Source organism: Rattus norvegicus, chromosome 9, assembly GCF_036323735.1.
Source record: "Rattus norvegicus strain BN/NHsdMcwi chromosome 9, GRCr8, whole genome shotgun sequence".
In the NCBI taxonomy this organism is placed as follows: Eukaryota; Metazoa; Chordata; class Mammalia; order Rodentia; family Muridae; genus Rattus; species Rattus norvegicus.
The window spans coordinates 94,371,377-94,384,304 of NC_086027.1; the positions used below are offsets into that span (position 1 = coordinate 94,371,377).

A 12,928-nucleotide genomic window follows, 5' to 3' on the forward strand; every position below is an offset into this window, starting at 1 on the left:
GCACACCGTGTACCTGTTTGCCCTGGAAGACTGTCTTCTCACCTTTACCTGTTTGTAGGGGATGCCTGTCTTCCTAGCTCAGGAAGGATGCACTCCTGAGTCTAGATGGACCAGCCCTTACTCTATCCACAAGGCTGTTGGGACCCTGTAGGGCTGAGTACAGCCACTTCGTCTCAACCACTTTTGGCATCTGGCAGGCATTCCCAACCCTTCAGAATAAGCAGCCATTACGATAGCCAGTCATGCTGTGCTGTCAGCCACTGATGCCTTTATTTTCTCACATGTATCTACTTAATTTGTGTGCATGTGTGTGTGCAAGTGTGTGTGTGAGTGTGTGTGTGAGCCCCTCTCTCCAGACTCATTTTAAAAATATATTTTAAGAGACACTTGTGCCTTCCAGACTATTGAGACAATGGTCCCCAAGGAATTAGTACTCCCCCAGGAAGAGATTCTGACGAGCTTCAGACCGCCTTGCAGGAGAGACTGGAGCTGACAGTTGATGGGTCGGTGATGGACAGGACTCCTTGACCAGAACTGCTTAGCTATGCAAACCACTTGCCCTCTGTTTAAAGCTAAACCAGGACCCTGGAGACAGGCTCAGGGTTTTGGGTGTCCACTGATCCTTTTTGTTCCCCGACTGTGACAACACTGACTAAATCTTTTTTTTTTTTTTTTTTTTTTTGCTTTTACTATTGCTCCTACCTTTAATAGCCCTACTAAGGACAACTGACCAAGCCTAGCTTGTTAGGGCTGCCAGAGCCCACTCTCTGACAGGACACTCCTACAACAGTGTAGTATTGTGTGGTCCAGACCCCTTTGGGGGCCATGGTTCTGCTTCCAACACCTCCCTGATGGTGCAGTCCAAACTGTCACCACCACTGGGCTGGCGAGATGGCTACATGGATAAAGGTGTGCCAGGCATGATGACCTGCATTTTACCCCCAGGATGGTAGAGGAGACGGTAGATGGTGTTCTATATCCTGTGCGCTCCCCTAAGATAAATAAATATAAGAATTTTGGTGGTAGTGCATACCTTTAATCCCAATACTGAAGAAGCAGAGCCAGGAGGACCTCTATGCGTTCCAGGTCATCCTGGTCTACACAGCGAGTTCCAGGACAGCTAGGGCTGTATAGTAAGACCCTATCTCAAAAAAATCAAATGTCAGTATTCTCCCAGGCCTCTTCCTCTTCCCCACCCTGTTAATCCCTCAGTTATCCCTTCTTCCTCATTATTTCTCTTTACCCCTGTGATACGGCCACCACATTGTCAGGGGTCCCAGAGGCAGTAGCTGCCCTCCTCTCACAAGTCCTATCCTGACTCTAGGAGTTGGAGAGATGGCTCAGTGGTTAAGAACATATATTGTTCCTGCATGGGACCCAAGTTCAATTCCCAGCACCCACATTAGGCAATTTACAACTGATTGTAACTTCAGCATCCAGGAGATGCCCCTGCCCTTAGGCACGTGTATGCATATAACAGACACACATGTGTCCATGTAAATACTAAAAATGTTAAAAAATAAAAAAAAATAAAGCCTGGTGTGGTGGCACATGTCTTTAATCCCAGCACTCTAGAGGCAGAGACAGGAGGACCTCTGTGAGTTCAAAGCCAGCCTAGTCTCCAGAGTAAGTTTCAGGACAGCCAGGGATATTACACAGAGAAGCCTGTCTTGGAAAAAAACCTAAATAAATAAATAATACAAAAACAAAAAAGCTGTGATTCTAGATTGTGTGGGTTTTTTTTTTCTCCCAGGGAATTCACACCAGCCTTCACCTACAAGGCCCAGATACCCAGTACTCCAGAGACCGTGGAGCAGAATCCACTCAAGGCAAAAGCATTGTCTCTGGCCCCTCAGTTCTCCTCAAGTGGCCCCCAGCAGGCCAGACGCCCGGCTTCCCCAGCATCTTCCACGAGGGCCTGCACAGTAAGTCAGCCTTCACCTTGCTGGGACTTTCAGGGAAAGCTTGTGTTTAGAGGCTCTGTGTTCCTGTACTCGAACCCATGAACCGTTAGTGCCCAGGCAAATGGGAAAGGGACATTTCCCTTCTCTACACAACCAGCACCCTTCCCAGTGCTTCCTTTGTCCCGGGGACCTGTCCTTTCCTGTTTATTCACTGCTCTTAGGCCAGCAGCTGATGTATAAGCTGGCAGAGTGACACCCTGAAGATCTTGTCTCTTAGAAATAAGATCCCCACAATCTGGGGGCCTTGCAAAGGCCAACTGACCGGTCTCAACAGTGTAAGATTGGTCTAGAACGGAGATCCTCCTTCTGCTGGGAGGCTTCTGCTCGAACCCAGCCTCTCCATCTTCCTCACCGTCTTTTAGCCTCAGCCAATCGACTGAGCTCCACCCCAGCTGGTGGATCTTTCCCAGGGGCTTTCCTAACAAAGAGAACAAAGTCCTGAGCAAAGATGTCAAACGGTACCAAGTCGTCAGCCCGGGTACAGCCACCTCTTGTCTCTGCCCATCCTGGCCAGGCCCTGGCATTCTATCCAGGTAATGGGCCATGGCCGATCCACCATGGGCTTTCTCTATTCCCTCTGGAAATGGTAAAGCGGAGGTTCATGTCAGGCTATTTCCTCCCATACTCAGAGACAGCGCCAAGGGACCATGAGAAAGTCTAGCCGGGCGGAAAGCAGTCAGGCCTTCCGACCCAGCCCTGTTTCCAGGCCACACAGGGTTGGGGAGCCTCGGATAATAATAACCAAACAACAATACCCCATAGCTGGTAGCTAGCCATTCTCTACATCCAGTAGCATCTCATAGCCCAAGTCGGGCGTACAGAGTCCCTGAGTGGTGGATTTGATATGTCCTGTGAACTCAGCAAACAGTGAGCTCTTGCCAGGAGGCACACTGAACAAGCCGACCAGGCAACCTGCTTCCTGTGAGGAAAGACCTGGGCGGGCCATAGAGCCAGGACCTGGGAGGAAAGTTCTCATTATTCTGTTTGTACAAGGGCAGATTGAAAGAAGGAACTGTACGGGATAGAGGGGTTCTGTGCAGGAACCACTTGGCACTGGCATGTGGCTCTGGCTTCTCTCCTACAGGCAGCCAGTCCGTCAGGAAATGAAGATGGCTTCCTTCCCAAGCTATAGTCCGAGGACCCATCAGCTTCCGCCTCTCCACCAGCCAACAGCTGCAGGTGATGGATGTGAAGAGACACTTGTCTCCATGATCCTGGGTAGCTGAGAATCCTGGAGTGCCAGCCCTGCAGGCTGCCCTGGAGTTGAAGCCCTACCATCTGGGCACCATCTCCTCAGACAGAGCCATGGCAAGAGGGTTGGGAGAGGCCTGGACTGCCCTCCTGGTGAGAGGAGTTCCCTTGTCACCCTTTGCACCCAGAGGAGAAAAGCTAGGTAGCTTTGGATGGGGGTGGCAAATTCTGGACTCAAGCTTCCCTGTCCTTCATAGATTCCAAGCTAGACACAAAGCCACCCCAGGGAGAACAGTATCATCCAGACTGAGAAGGATGTGCCAGGAGTCTTTTCCCAGATGCCTGGCCAGGATACTTGGTGAAAGGTGGCCCCACACTTCTCATGTGAACCAACCACAATCAAGTGAGGAGGACAGGGAGCCCATTCTCCAGGCATAACCTTCAGCTGCCTCTAAACAAGTCGTCCTCAAACAGCAGGGACTGAATATCAGACATCCTGCATATCAATATTTACGTTACAATTCGGTAAAATTACACTTATGAAATAACAATGAAAATAATTTTAGTTTGGGTTGGGAGTCACTACAACACAGAGAACTCTATTAAAGGGTCACAGCATTAGGAAGGTTGGAACCACTGCCGTAAACCTTGCTAAAGATTATAAATTCGCAGGTGAGAATACGGTCACACCGCTCATGTACAAAGTTCTAAAAAAAAAAAATCAATTTAAAGACAAGAATATGCTGCGGGCCCAAGGATGTAACTCATGGGGAACAGCACTTGCCTAATGGGCACAAAGCCCTGGTCTCCATCTTTAGTACCACAGAAACCATAGGCTGTGCTGACCACCTGCCATTCAGCACAAGGAAGGTCATCCTGTGCTACATAGTGAGTCTGAGGCCAACCTGGGCTACATGAGACCTGTCTTTTAAAAGAAGAATGTGGTATGATCTAGCCTACAAGAATAGACTCCATTTCCTCAGACGGTTGTCTGGGTTTGTTGGTTTTTATTTCATGTCATGTTTATGAGTGCTTTGTCTATATCTGTGTATGTGCTCGTGTGTGCCTGATGCCCACGGAGGCCAGAAGGTCTCAGAAGCTCTTGCACTGGAGTTAAGAGCCATTGTGGGCTGAGAAGAATCTGCAAGAGCAACAGATTCTCCGAACCACTGAGCCATCGCTTGGCTCTTCTTCACAGTTTTATAGACTTTAACCAGTCTGCCTCCTGACCCCTGGCAGTCACACCTCCATCACTCCAGAAATACATGCCTCCCTCTCTGCTCTGAGGAAGAAGGCTGTGAGCTAAGGGCCCGAAGCACCCTCTGACCTCCCAGCTCCGCCTGTGGGTGCCCAAAGTAACTGGGCCTGAAGTATAATAGAGAGATGCGGCAGGCAGAGGGCTCTGGAACGGAGTGGCTCTGGGATGAAATCTGGGGATGAATTTCAAAGGAGGGTCATGAAGAAGGCACTCCACCCACCAGCCAAGATTCCTCAGGTGCCAGTGCCTGGCACAGCCTTTCCCTGCCTGGTGTGGGAGCAGCAGACACCTAGGCTGGGGAGAGTTGTCTTTTCAGGCCCCTGGAATGAAGGCAACAGCTGTGTCTCCCTCAAGCCTGCAGCTGAGCGGAAGTCAGATGGCTTACATCTGTCTGGTCCTTCAGAGAGACAGGGGAGTCTTGCATAGGCCCAGCACACTGACATCACCAAGCAAGGTGTGAGTCGTTCTCTGAGAAATTAAGCATCACCCAGGCTTTTTACCGTGCTCCCAGCACACATTCTGAAACTGAAACTCGGAATTGTCCTGTTTTTATTAGGGTTTTCCTGTGTAACCCAGGCTGGCCTGGAACTTGCTATAGTTCACGCTGTCTTCAAACTCCGGATCCAACAGCCACATGCTTTCTTAAAGAACATTGCCAACTAGGGACTAGAGAGGTGGCTCCATGGTTAAGTGTGTCCTCTTCCCACAGAGAATCTCAACACCAGCACCGCTGTTCCGTCTCCTACACAGACACATACGAAAAAATAAAATAAACCTTTGACAGCTTTTTTTACAAATAATCCAAGTGTCTTGAGTGTTTTGTTGCCTCTGCTGAGGCTGAGGATGAACCAGTCTACAGGGAAAAAAATCAAAAACTTTTGGGGCAGGGGTCGAGACAGGGTTTCTCAGTGTAGCCCTGGCCGTCCAGGAACTCACTCTACAGACCAGGCTGACGTCAAACTCAGAGAGATCCGCCTGCCTCTGCCTCCTGAGTGCTGGGATTAAAGACATGCACCACTACTGCCCAGCCAATAAAATATTTTAATTTCACTTTACTTATTATTATGCAAATATGTTTCCTGTGAATGAGCGTAGGTTTTCCGGTTGCCAGGGCACACACGTGGTCAGAGGTGATTTGTGGAGTCACTTCTCCCCTTCTACCTTTATGAGGGATCTGGGGACAGGAACTCAGGTCATCAAGCTTGTAAAACCAGCTCTTATCAGCTGAGTCGTCTCTCCAGCCCAAGCAAGACATCCCAAAGAGTCACCAGGAGGCCCAAGCCAGGAATGGTGGTGCACACCTATAATCCCTGCTCTTAGAGAGAGAGAGATGGACCCCAGTGATTCCAGGCCAGCCTGGTCTACACAGGGAGTTCAGAACTATGCAGAGCTACACAGTAGGACCCTGTTTTCAAAATAGTAATCTGTACAGGCCCTGAAAATTTTCCAATGAGACTAAGGGGAAGCCACTAGAGGAATGTTCTGACTTCCGAAAGATTGTGAGCCCTGAGGTGGATTGTGGGAGCCTCTCTCCTGGAAGCTGAGCCCAGGTTCTAAACAGTTCTTGACCTCCCTCCCCCATCCTGTGTGTGTGTGTGTGTGTGTGTGTGTGTGTGTGTGTGTGTGTGTGTGGTGTGTATGTGTGTGTAGTCCTGGCTGTCCTGGGACTTACTAAGGAGACCTGACTGGACTTAAATTTGGAGATCTGCCTGCTTCTGCTCCTGAGTGTTGGGATTAAAGGCATATAGGACCACTGACCAACTTGATCTCAATTTTTTTCTTAAATTCAAAGTGATACATGTCAGGAAATAGTATGAATAGATAGACAGGAAGTAGTCTATCAAGCAGCAAGAATCAGACCTAACTAAAAACACAAATGAAGCCCCAGGCACTCGGTAGGACTGAGAGTCCCTAAGATATCCTGTCTCAAAAAAAAAAAAAAAGAAAGAAAGAAAGGGTTGGGGATTTAGCTCACAAGCGCAAGGCCCTGGGTTCGGTCCCCAGCTCTGAAAAAAAAGAAGGAAAAAAAAAAAAAGAAAAAGAAAAAGAAGATTTAAAAAAAAAAAAAAAAGGGCTGGAGAGACGGCTCAGTGGTTAAGAGCACTGACTGTTCTTCCAGATGCCCTGAGTTCAAACCCCAGCAACCACATGGTGGCTCACAACCATCTGTAATGAGATCTGATGCCCTCTTTGGGTATGGATAAAGACAGCTACAATGTACTTACATATAAATAAATGAATCTTTTTTTAAAAAAAGAAAAAGAAGAAGAGAACAAGAGGAAGAAAAACTGTAAAAATGCCATTTTCGTTTGTTTTTGTTTTGAGATATGGTGCCACTGCATAGCCCTGGCTAGCCTGAAGCTTCCTATATAGACCAGGCTGGCCTCCAATTCAGAGATCCTCCTGACTCTGACTCCTCAGGGCTGGGATTAAAAGTGTCACTACTTTTTAAAAGTTTGTGCCAAGCTCAAACCTTTTAATAAATAAAAGTCTGACCCCTGCACTTGTATGGCACTACTTGCTTGCCTATCCCTAATCCTGGTCTTTGTTACAGTAAAACTTTATTTATAAAATAAGCCTCAGAAAAGAAAAAAAGGGAGAACAAGCAGAAGAAAAATTATGAAAATGTCAAAATATCCAATAAAAAAATAGGATTTGTTTAGAAAAAAACTGTAAAAAATGTTATTTATTTTTTTGTTTTTAGTTAGTGAGGCCCCTGATCACAGGTCTCCTTATTGACGGTTTAAAATACTGCAGTAAATATTTATCTTGAGTTTTCAGGTTCTTGCTCACATCCTGAGGGAGTGTGAATGTCTCACTGCCCTTTATCCTGACTCAGGATCTGAGGCAATGGGCAGGGCCTCCCGATGCCCCTGACAGCATAGTCTCTGGCTTAGGTGACTGCACCTTTTTGACTGCCGATTTACGGTTATTCAGTGGTCTCCCATGAGAGTGCTACTCTTAGTCTTTGCATAGAACAAAACGTTTCCCGCCACCATTTCTTAGCTTTACAGATGTACAGATCGGCAACCACGGCTGGACTAGGAGCCTCCCCAGAACTTAGCTGGTCTGCTGAATGGTACATTGCCGTCAGAGCCATTAGTTGACTGGGCTCTCAGTCCTCCTCCTGTGAGTCTCCATCTCCCAGAGAGGTGACTGGGTGTGCTCCCAGTAAACTCTGTGTTCCCCCCGCCCCGTGAAGTCAAACCCAAGTACTCTTTAAGTCTCTCCTGATTTCACTCCTGTTCTCCCATGGACCGCAGGTCGCATGCTCAAAGTCTAAGTCAGTCTGAGAGGCCACTGATCCAGGCTGCTGATTGGATAGAGAACATTAGTGACCAGCTGCCACATAGAAAGTTCCAGCCACATGCCTACCCCTGACAGAACCTGTAAGGGTCGTTTGCCCACCGTGCTGCTGCCTCCCTGTTTTCATTCAGCGGAACAACTGTATCTTCTGGGGCTACTGTGTGGGAACATGGAAACACTACCCACCTCTCTCCCACAAGTTGCTATTCATCTTCTGGAAAGTATTCCTGGCCTTTGTAAACGGCTACAGTCTCCACCAGAGCTCCCACTGCAGGGGGAAGCGACGGGCAGATTTGAAAAAAAGTTGGGCCTAGCACATCCTACCGAGTCTTCTCCCTGAGGTGTCAGGTAAGGTCTGGGAGGGCATGGGACCTGGAAGGAAACCAGAAGAGAAAGAAGCAAAAAGAACCAGAGTGTGAAAAAGAAGAGATGGGCTGGGAAACTGCTATCCTTAAAGTCCCATGAGCATGAGGATCTAAGTCCACTCCCCAGAACCCAGGCAGAAATACTAGGAGTCATGGCAGCACTCGTGCAATCCCAGTGCAGGGAGGTCAGATTTGCCTGTCCTACTTGGCAAGTTCCAGACCAATGAGAGACTTGTCTCAAAAGAAAAAAAAAAAAGAGAGAGAGAGAAAGAGAGAGAGAGAGAGAAAGAAAGAAAGAAAGAAAGAAAGAAAGAAAGAAAGAAAGAAGGAAGGAAGGAAGGAAAGAAAGACAGAAAGAAAGAAAGAAAGAAAGAAAGAAAGAAAGAAAGAAAGAAAGAAAGAAAGAGGGGTTGGGGATTTAGCTCAGTGGTAGAGCGCTTGCCTAGGAAGCACAAGGCCCTGGGTTCGATCCCCAGCTCCAAAAAAAAGAATCAAAAAAAAAAAAAAAAAGAAAGAAAGAAAGGTGAGAAAAGGAGGAGGAGGAAGGAGGAAGAAGAGGAAAGGGGAAGGAGAAGCAGCAGCAGCAGCAGCAGGGCTTGGTGGCTTATGCCTTAATCCCAGCACTCGGGTGGCAGAGGCAGGCAGGTCTCTGTGAGTTCATGGCCTAACCTGGTCTACATAGCAAGTTCCAGGACAGCCAGGGGTACATAGATCCTGTCCCAATCGACATACCAGTATGTACAGACAGTGGACATTATTTACTGGCCTACATGTATGTACATACCACATGTACTTTATGCTCACACACGTGAACATGTATGTACCTTCACATACAGAGGGCGGAGCTGGCAAAGAAGAAAGGCTCCAGAAGCTGAGAGATGGCTCAGCGATTGCAGATTCCAGAGGACCTAAATTAGATCCCACATCAGGAGGCTCAGGACAGCCCATAACTCAACTTCCAAGAGTCCCAACACCTTCTTTTGGCCTCCACAGACCCCATAAACACAACTTTTTTTTACAACTTTTTTTTTTAATAAAGGGAGTTTCCAGGACAAGGGGTACAGGGGGCTGTTGGCATGATAAGAACTAGAGGAGACAGGGTTGGCTGCCTTTGAGAATACTTTCCTTACAGGGTTGTCTAGAGGTCATCAGTACCAGAACAGACCAAGGCTGCTGGATGGATGAGAGCTTTGAGCTCAGAGGGCCTGGGGTGGGAGTGGGCAGGGAAGCTGTAGAAAAGACCATGGATTCAGAACCCTGAGGGCACCTAGGAGCACAGAGCCCACCAGGACCTGGGCATGGGACAGCCTTATACAGGAGTGCGTTTGCAAGAGCTGGCTTTAACATAGCTCTTACCAGGACTTAAAGCAATTCAATGCATCCTATCGAATAATAAGGAGGGGCTGGAGAGTTGGCTCATGGCTAAGAGCACTTACAGAAGGACCTGGTTTTCATTGCCAACACCCACATCGTGTCTCATGACCATCTATAACTCCAGTTCTAGGGGATCCGACACCCTCTTCTGAGCTCTGTTGGCACTGGGCACACACATGCTGACAAAACACTCATACATATAAATAAATCTTTAAAATAATAAGGAAATGGGTGGAGGGTGTAGCTCTGTTGTGGTAAATATTTAAAACGCTAGTTAGCATTGTCGAGCCACATGGCATTCGCCAGGTATATTCATCTGCAGTGGTCACTTCTAAGGCACCACACCATGCTACTTCTGCTGTTCTCTGGTCCCAGTGGCAGCCACTGCTCTGGCTCTCTGCCACCACACTCTGCTCACATTCCCAGCATCCACCTCTAATGGTCATACATCACGTCCTATCACCCAGTTAAAGTCAAGACTCGATAACCTCGAATTAGCAATAGATTTATCTCAGTAATTTTTCTCAGTAAATTACACTCCACAAAACATCCACACAATAAACTCAGAGCCAAATGATAATGATATAAACCACCCACCTAAATAATTGACCTTGAACTCTATCCCTTAATATTCATAACTTCCTGTGGCCATTTAAGGCCACACGGATCTGGGTTGTCCTTCTCTGCCTCCATCTTGGTTCTTGTCCTCCTTCTCCTCTTTCTCTCCTTACCAAAACTCTGTCCCCGCCCCACTTTCTCACTGCCCAATCATAGGCCCTGCCCCATCCTGTGCCATCCCTCACCTTCATAAAGACAACAATCTACATAGCTCCCTTGGTAGAGAGGTCACAAGAAGCCCTGGGTTTAGCCGGGCAGTGGTCCCAGCACTTGGGAGGCAGAGGCAGGCAAACCTCTGAGTTTGAGGCCAACCTGATCTCCTGAGGTCCAGGACAGCCAGGGCTACACAGAGAAACCCTGCCTGGAAAAATAAAACCTAAAAAGCCCTGGTCTGATCTTTAACACCATAAAAACAGGTGTGAGGGCTTCCTGGAGTTGGCCTAGATGTCCCGGCAACACCTTCCTGCTGGCACACTGCCAGGCTCACATTCTCAAGTCCTGTGTCCCAGGCTTCCACGAGTCATCGCTTCCTGGGACAGGAGAGGGTTCATCAGATATGCAATTGGATCCTTGGGACTTTTGTTATGACTCTTGGTTTAGAGAGGGGAGCACTGACTAAAAAAGAAGAAACTAGGAGATTCTCCTCAGACTAGCAGCTTCCCAACTAGCCTGAAGTCTGGCAACAACAATGTCTTCAAAGACTACAGACTGAAGGGTCCCAGTGACTACAGATCTGGAAGAACAGGGTAGAAAGTCAGGTCTGCTGGTGGAAGGGAAGTGTCCTAGCCACTGTTCTATGCTACAGAGACATCATGATCACAGCTGTTCTTCAAAAGCATTTGATTGGGCTGGAGAGATGGCTCAGTGGTTAAGAGCACTGACTGCTCTTCTAGAGGACCTGAGTTCAAATCCCAGCAACCACATGGTGGCTCACAACCATCAGTAATGAGATCTGATGCCCTCTTCTGGTGTGTCTGAGGACAGCTACAGTGTACTAACACACATCAAATAAATACATAAATAAATACATAAATAAATAAATAAATAAATAAATAAATAAATAAATAAGCATTTGATTGAGGCTGGCTTACAGTTCAGAGGTTTAGTCCATTGTCATGGCAGGAAGCATGAAGAGATAGTTGAGAACTACTTACAAGGACTAATTGCTATTCTCTGGTCCCAGTGGCAGCCACTGCTCTGGCTCTCTGCCATCACACTCTGCTCACATTCCCAGCATCCACCTCTAATGGTCATACTATCACCTCCTATCACCCAGTTAAAGTCAAGACTCGATAACCTCGAATTAGCAATAGATTTATCTTTAATTACTTGTGCAGAGTCCAACAAACCTGGACAGGGTATCAGTGTCAGAGCTGGAGGAGAGAAAAGGAAAGGGGGGAGGGGGAGGTGGGAGAGGGGAGGGGAGGGTAGGGGTGGGGAGGGGAGGGGAAGGGAAGACTGACTCTGGCATGGATTTTTTTTTAACACATCAACGCCCACCTTCTAGTGACACACTTCCTTCAACAAGGACACACCTCCTAATCCTGTAATCCTTTTAAATAGTGCTATTCCCTGGTTACTAAGCATTCAAATATGTGAGCATAGGGGAGGAGCCAGGATAAAGTATCTTAGCAACGAGCAAAATCAACATCAACAACAAACAGAGGCAGAAGCCACCAAAGAAGCCCAAGCATCAAGACACCCTCTGGTCCAACCGTGGGAGATAAAGGGACTCCTGATCGTAAGGCTTGAGTAATGACCCGGAATCTGCATCCCTTTTGCCTAGGAGCTCTGTCCCGAGTACCAGTGGCAAGGCATATGGTGACTGTGGCACAGTCAGCTGAGGCCCAAGGTGGGTCCTGTGAGTCCATCTGAGCCTCGAGGTTCAGCCTGACTGTGCAACAAACCTTGTGAGGGTTTCAGTGTCAGTGCTGGGATACCCAGCAACCAGAACCCTCTCCCCACAGTCATTCTCACATCCGTGGGACCCCAGGAGGCCCTAGAGACAGGGCTACAACACACTAAGAGAGAAGCAAAGGAAGCTGGGCAGGCCAGAGGGCCAGCCACCAGCACTGGGACAGTGACAGTCTCATAAGCAGACTACTAGAAACAGACAAAGCTGTTTGTGTCTTTCCACAGTGTCAGAATTCACTGAATAGTAAATTCACGAGGTTTATTGGTTTCCTATCTGGGTAGCCTGGGCAAATGCACTTTTTTTTTGTTTTTGGTTTTTTTGTTGTTGTTGTTGTTGTTGTTGTTTTGGGGTTTTTTTTGTTTTTGTTTTTGTTTTTGTTTTTGTTTTTTTGGTTGTTTTAGTTTTTCAAGACAGGGTTTCTCTGTGTAGCCCTGAATTTCCTAGAACTTACTCTATAGCCCAAACTGGCCTTGAAGTAACTCACAAAGATCTACACCACCCCACCCCCCACCTCCCAAGTACTGGGATTAAAGACGTGTGCCACCATCTGGCTCTTTAGTCCACTCTTAATTACCATATTAACTTTTCATAGCACACACCACAGGGCAGACAGTCTACACACACACACACACACACACACACACACACACACACACACACACACATGAATTGTGGGCTAATACAAGCCAAAGAGGCGGCAGTACTATTCCAGCTGGTTAGAAGTAAGCTGAGAGGGCTGGAGAGGTGGCTCAGTGGTTAAGAGCACTGACTGCTCTTCCAGAGGTCCTGAGTTCAAATCCCAGCAACCACATGGTGGCTCACAACCATCTGTAATGAGATCTGATGCCCTCTTCTGGTGTGTCTGAAGACAGCTACATCTTAAAAAAAAAAAAAAGAAGTAAGCTGAGAGTCTGTATTGGTGAGGTAATAAACCAGA

The 12,928-nt window shown here is 47.6% G+C and overlaps 1 protein-coding gene, 1 long non-coding RNA gene and 1 other non-coding gene across 9 annotated transcripts in view; 2 read left to right on the plus strand and 1 right to left on the minus strand.

Annotated features, from left to right (window-relative positions):
• Positions 1-5,213, plus strand: part of Armc9 (armadillo repeat containing 9) — a 126,098-nt gene extending 120,885 nt beyond the window's left edge. For all 7 annotated transcript variants that reach the window (XM_039083408.2, XM_039083409.2, XM_039083414.2 and 4 more), the window contains 2 exons: positions 1,754-1,925; positions 3,049-5,213. In XM_039083408.2, the coding sequence (XP_038939336.1) occupies positions 1,754-1,925; positions 3,049-3,096 (220 nt within the window). In that variant the 3' untranslated portion in view covers positions 3,097-5,213. The remainder of the gene's footprint in view (positions 1-1,753; positions 1,926-3,048) is intronic.
• The window catches only part of LOC102548542 (uncharacterized), a 96,072-nt gene that overhangs the window by 63,692 nt on the left and 19,452 nt on the right, over positions 1-12,928 (minus strand). The window lies entirely within an intron of this gene.
• Positions 8,495-8,567, plus strand: Trnap-agg49 (transfer RNA proline (anticodon AGG) 49). Its single transcript has one exon. It is a non-coding gene; the product is annotated as a tRNA-Pro (tRNA).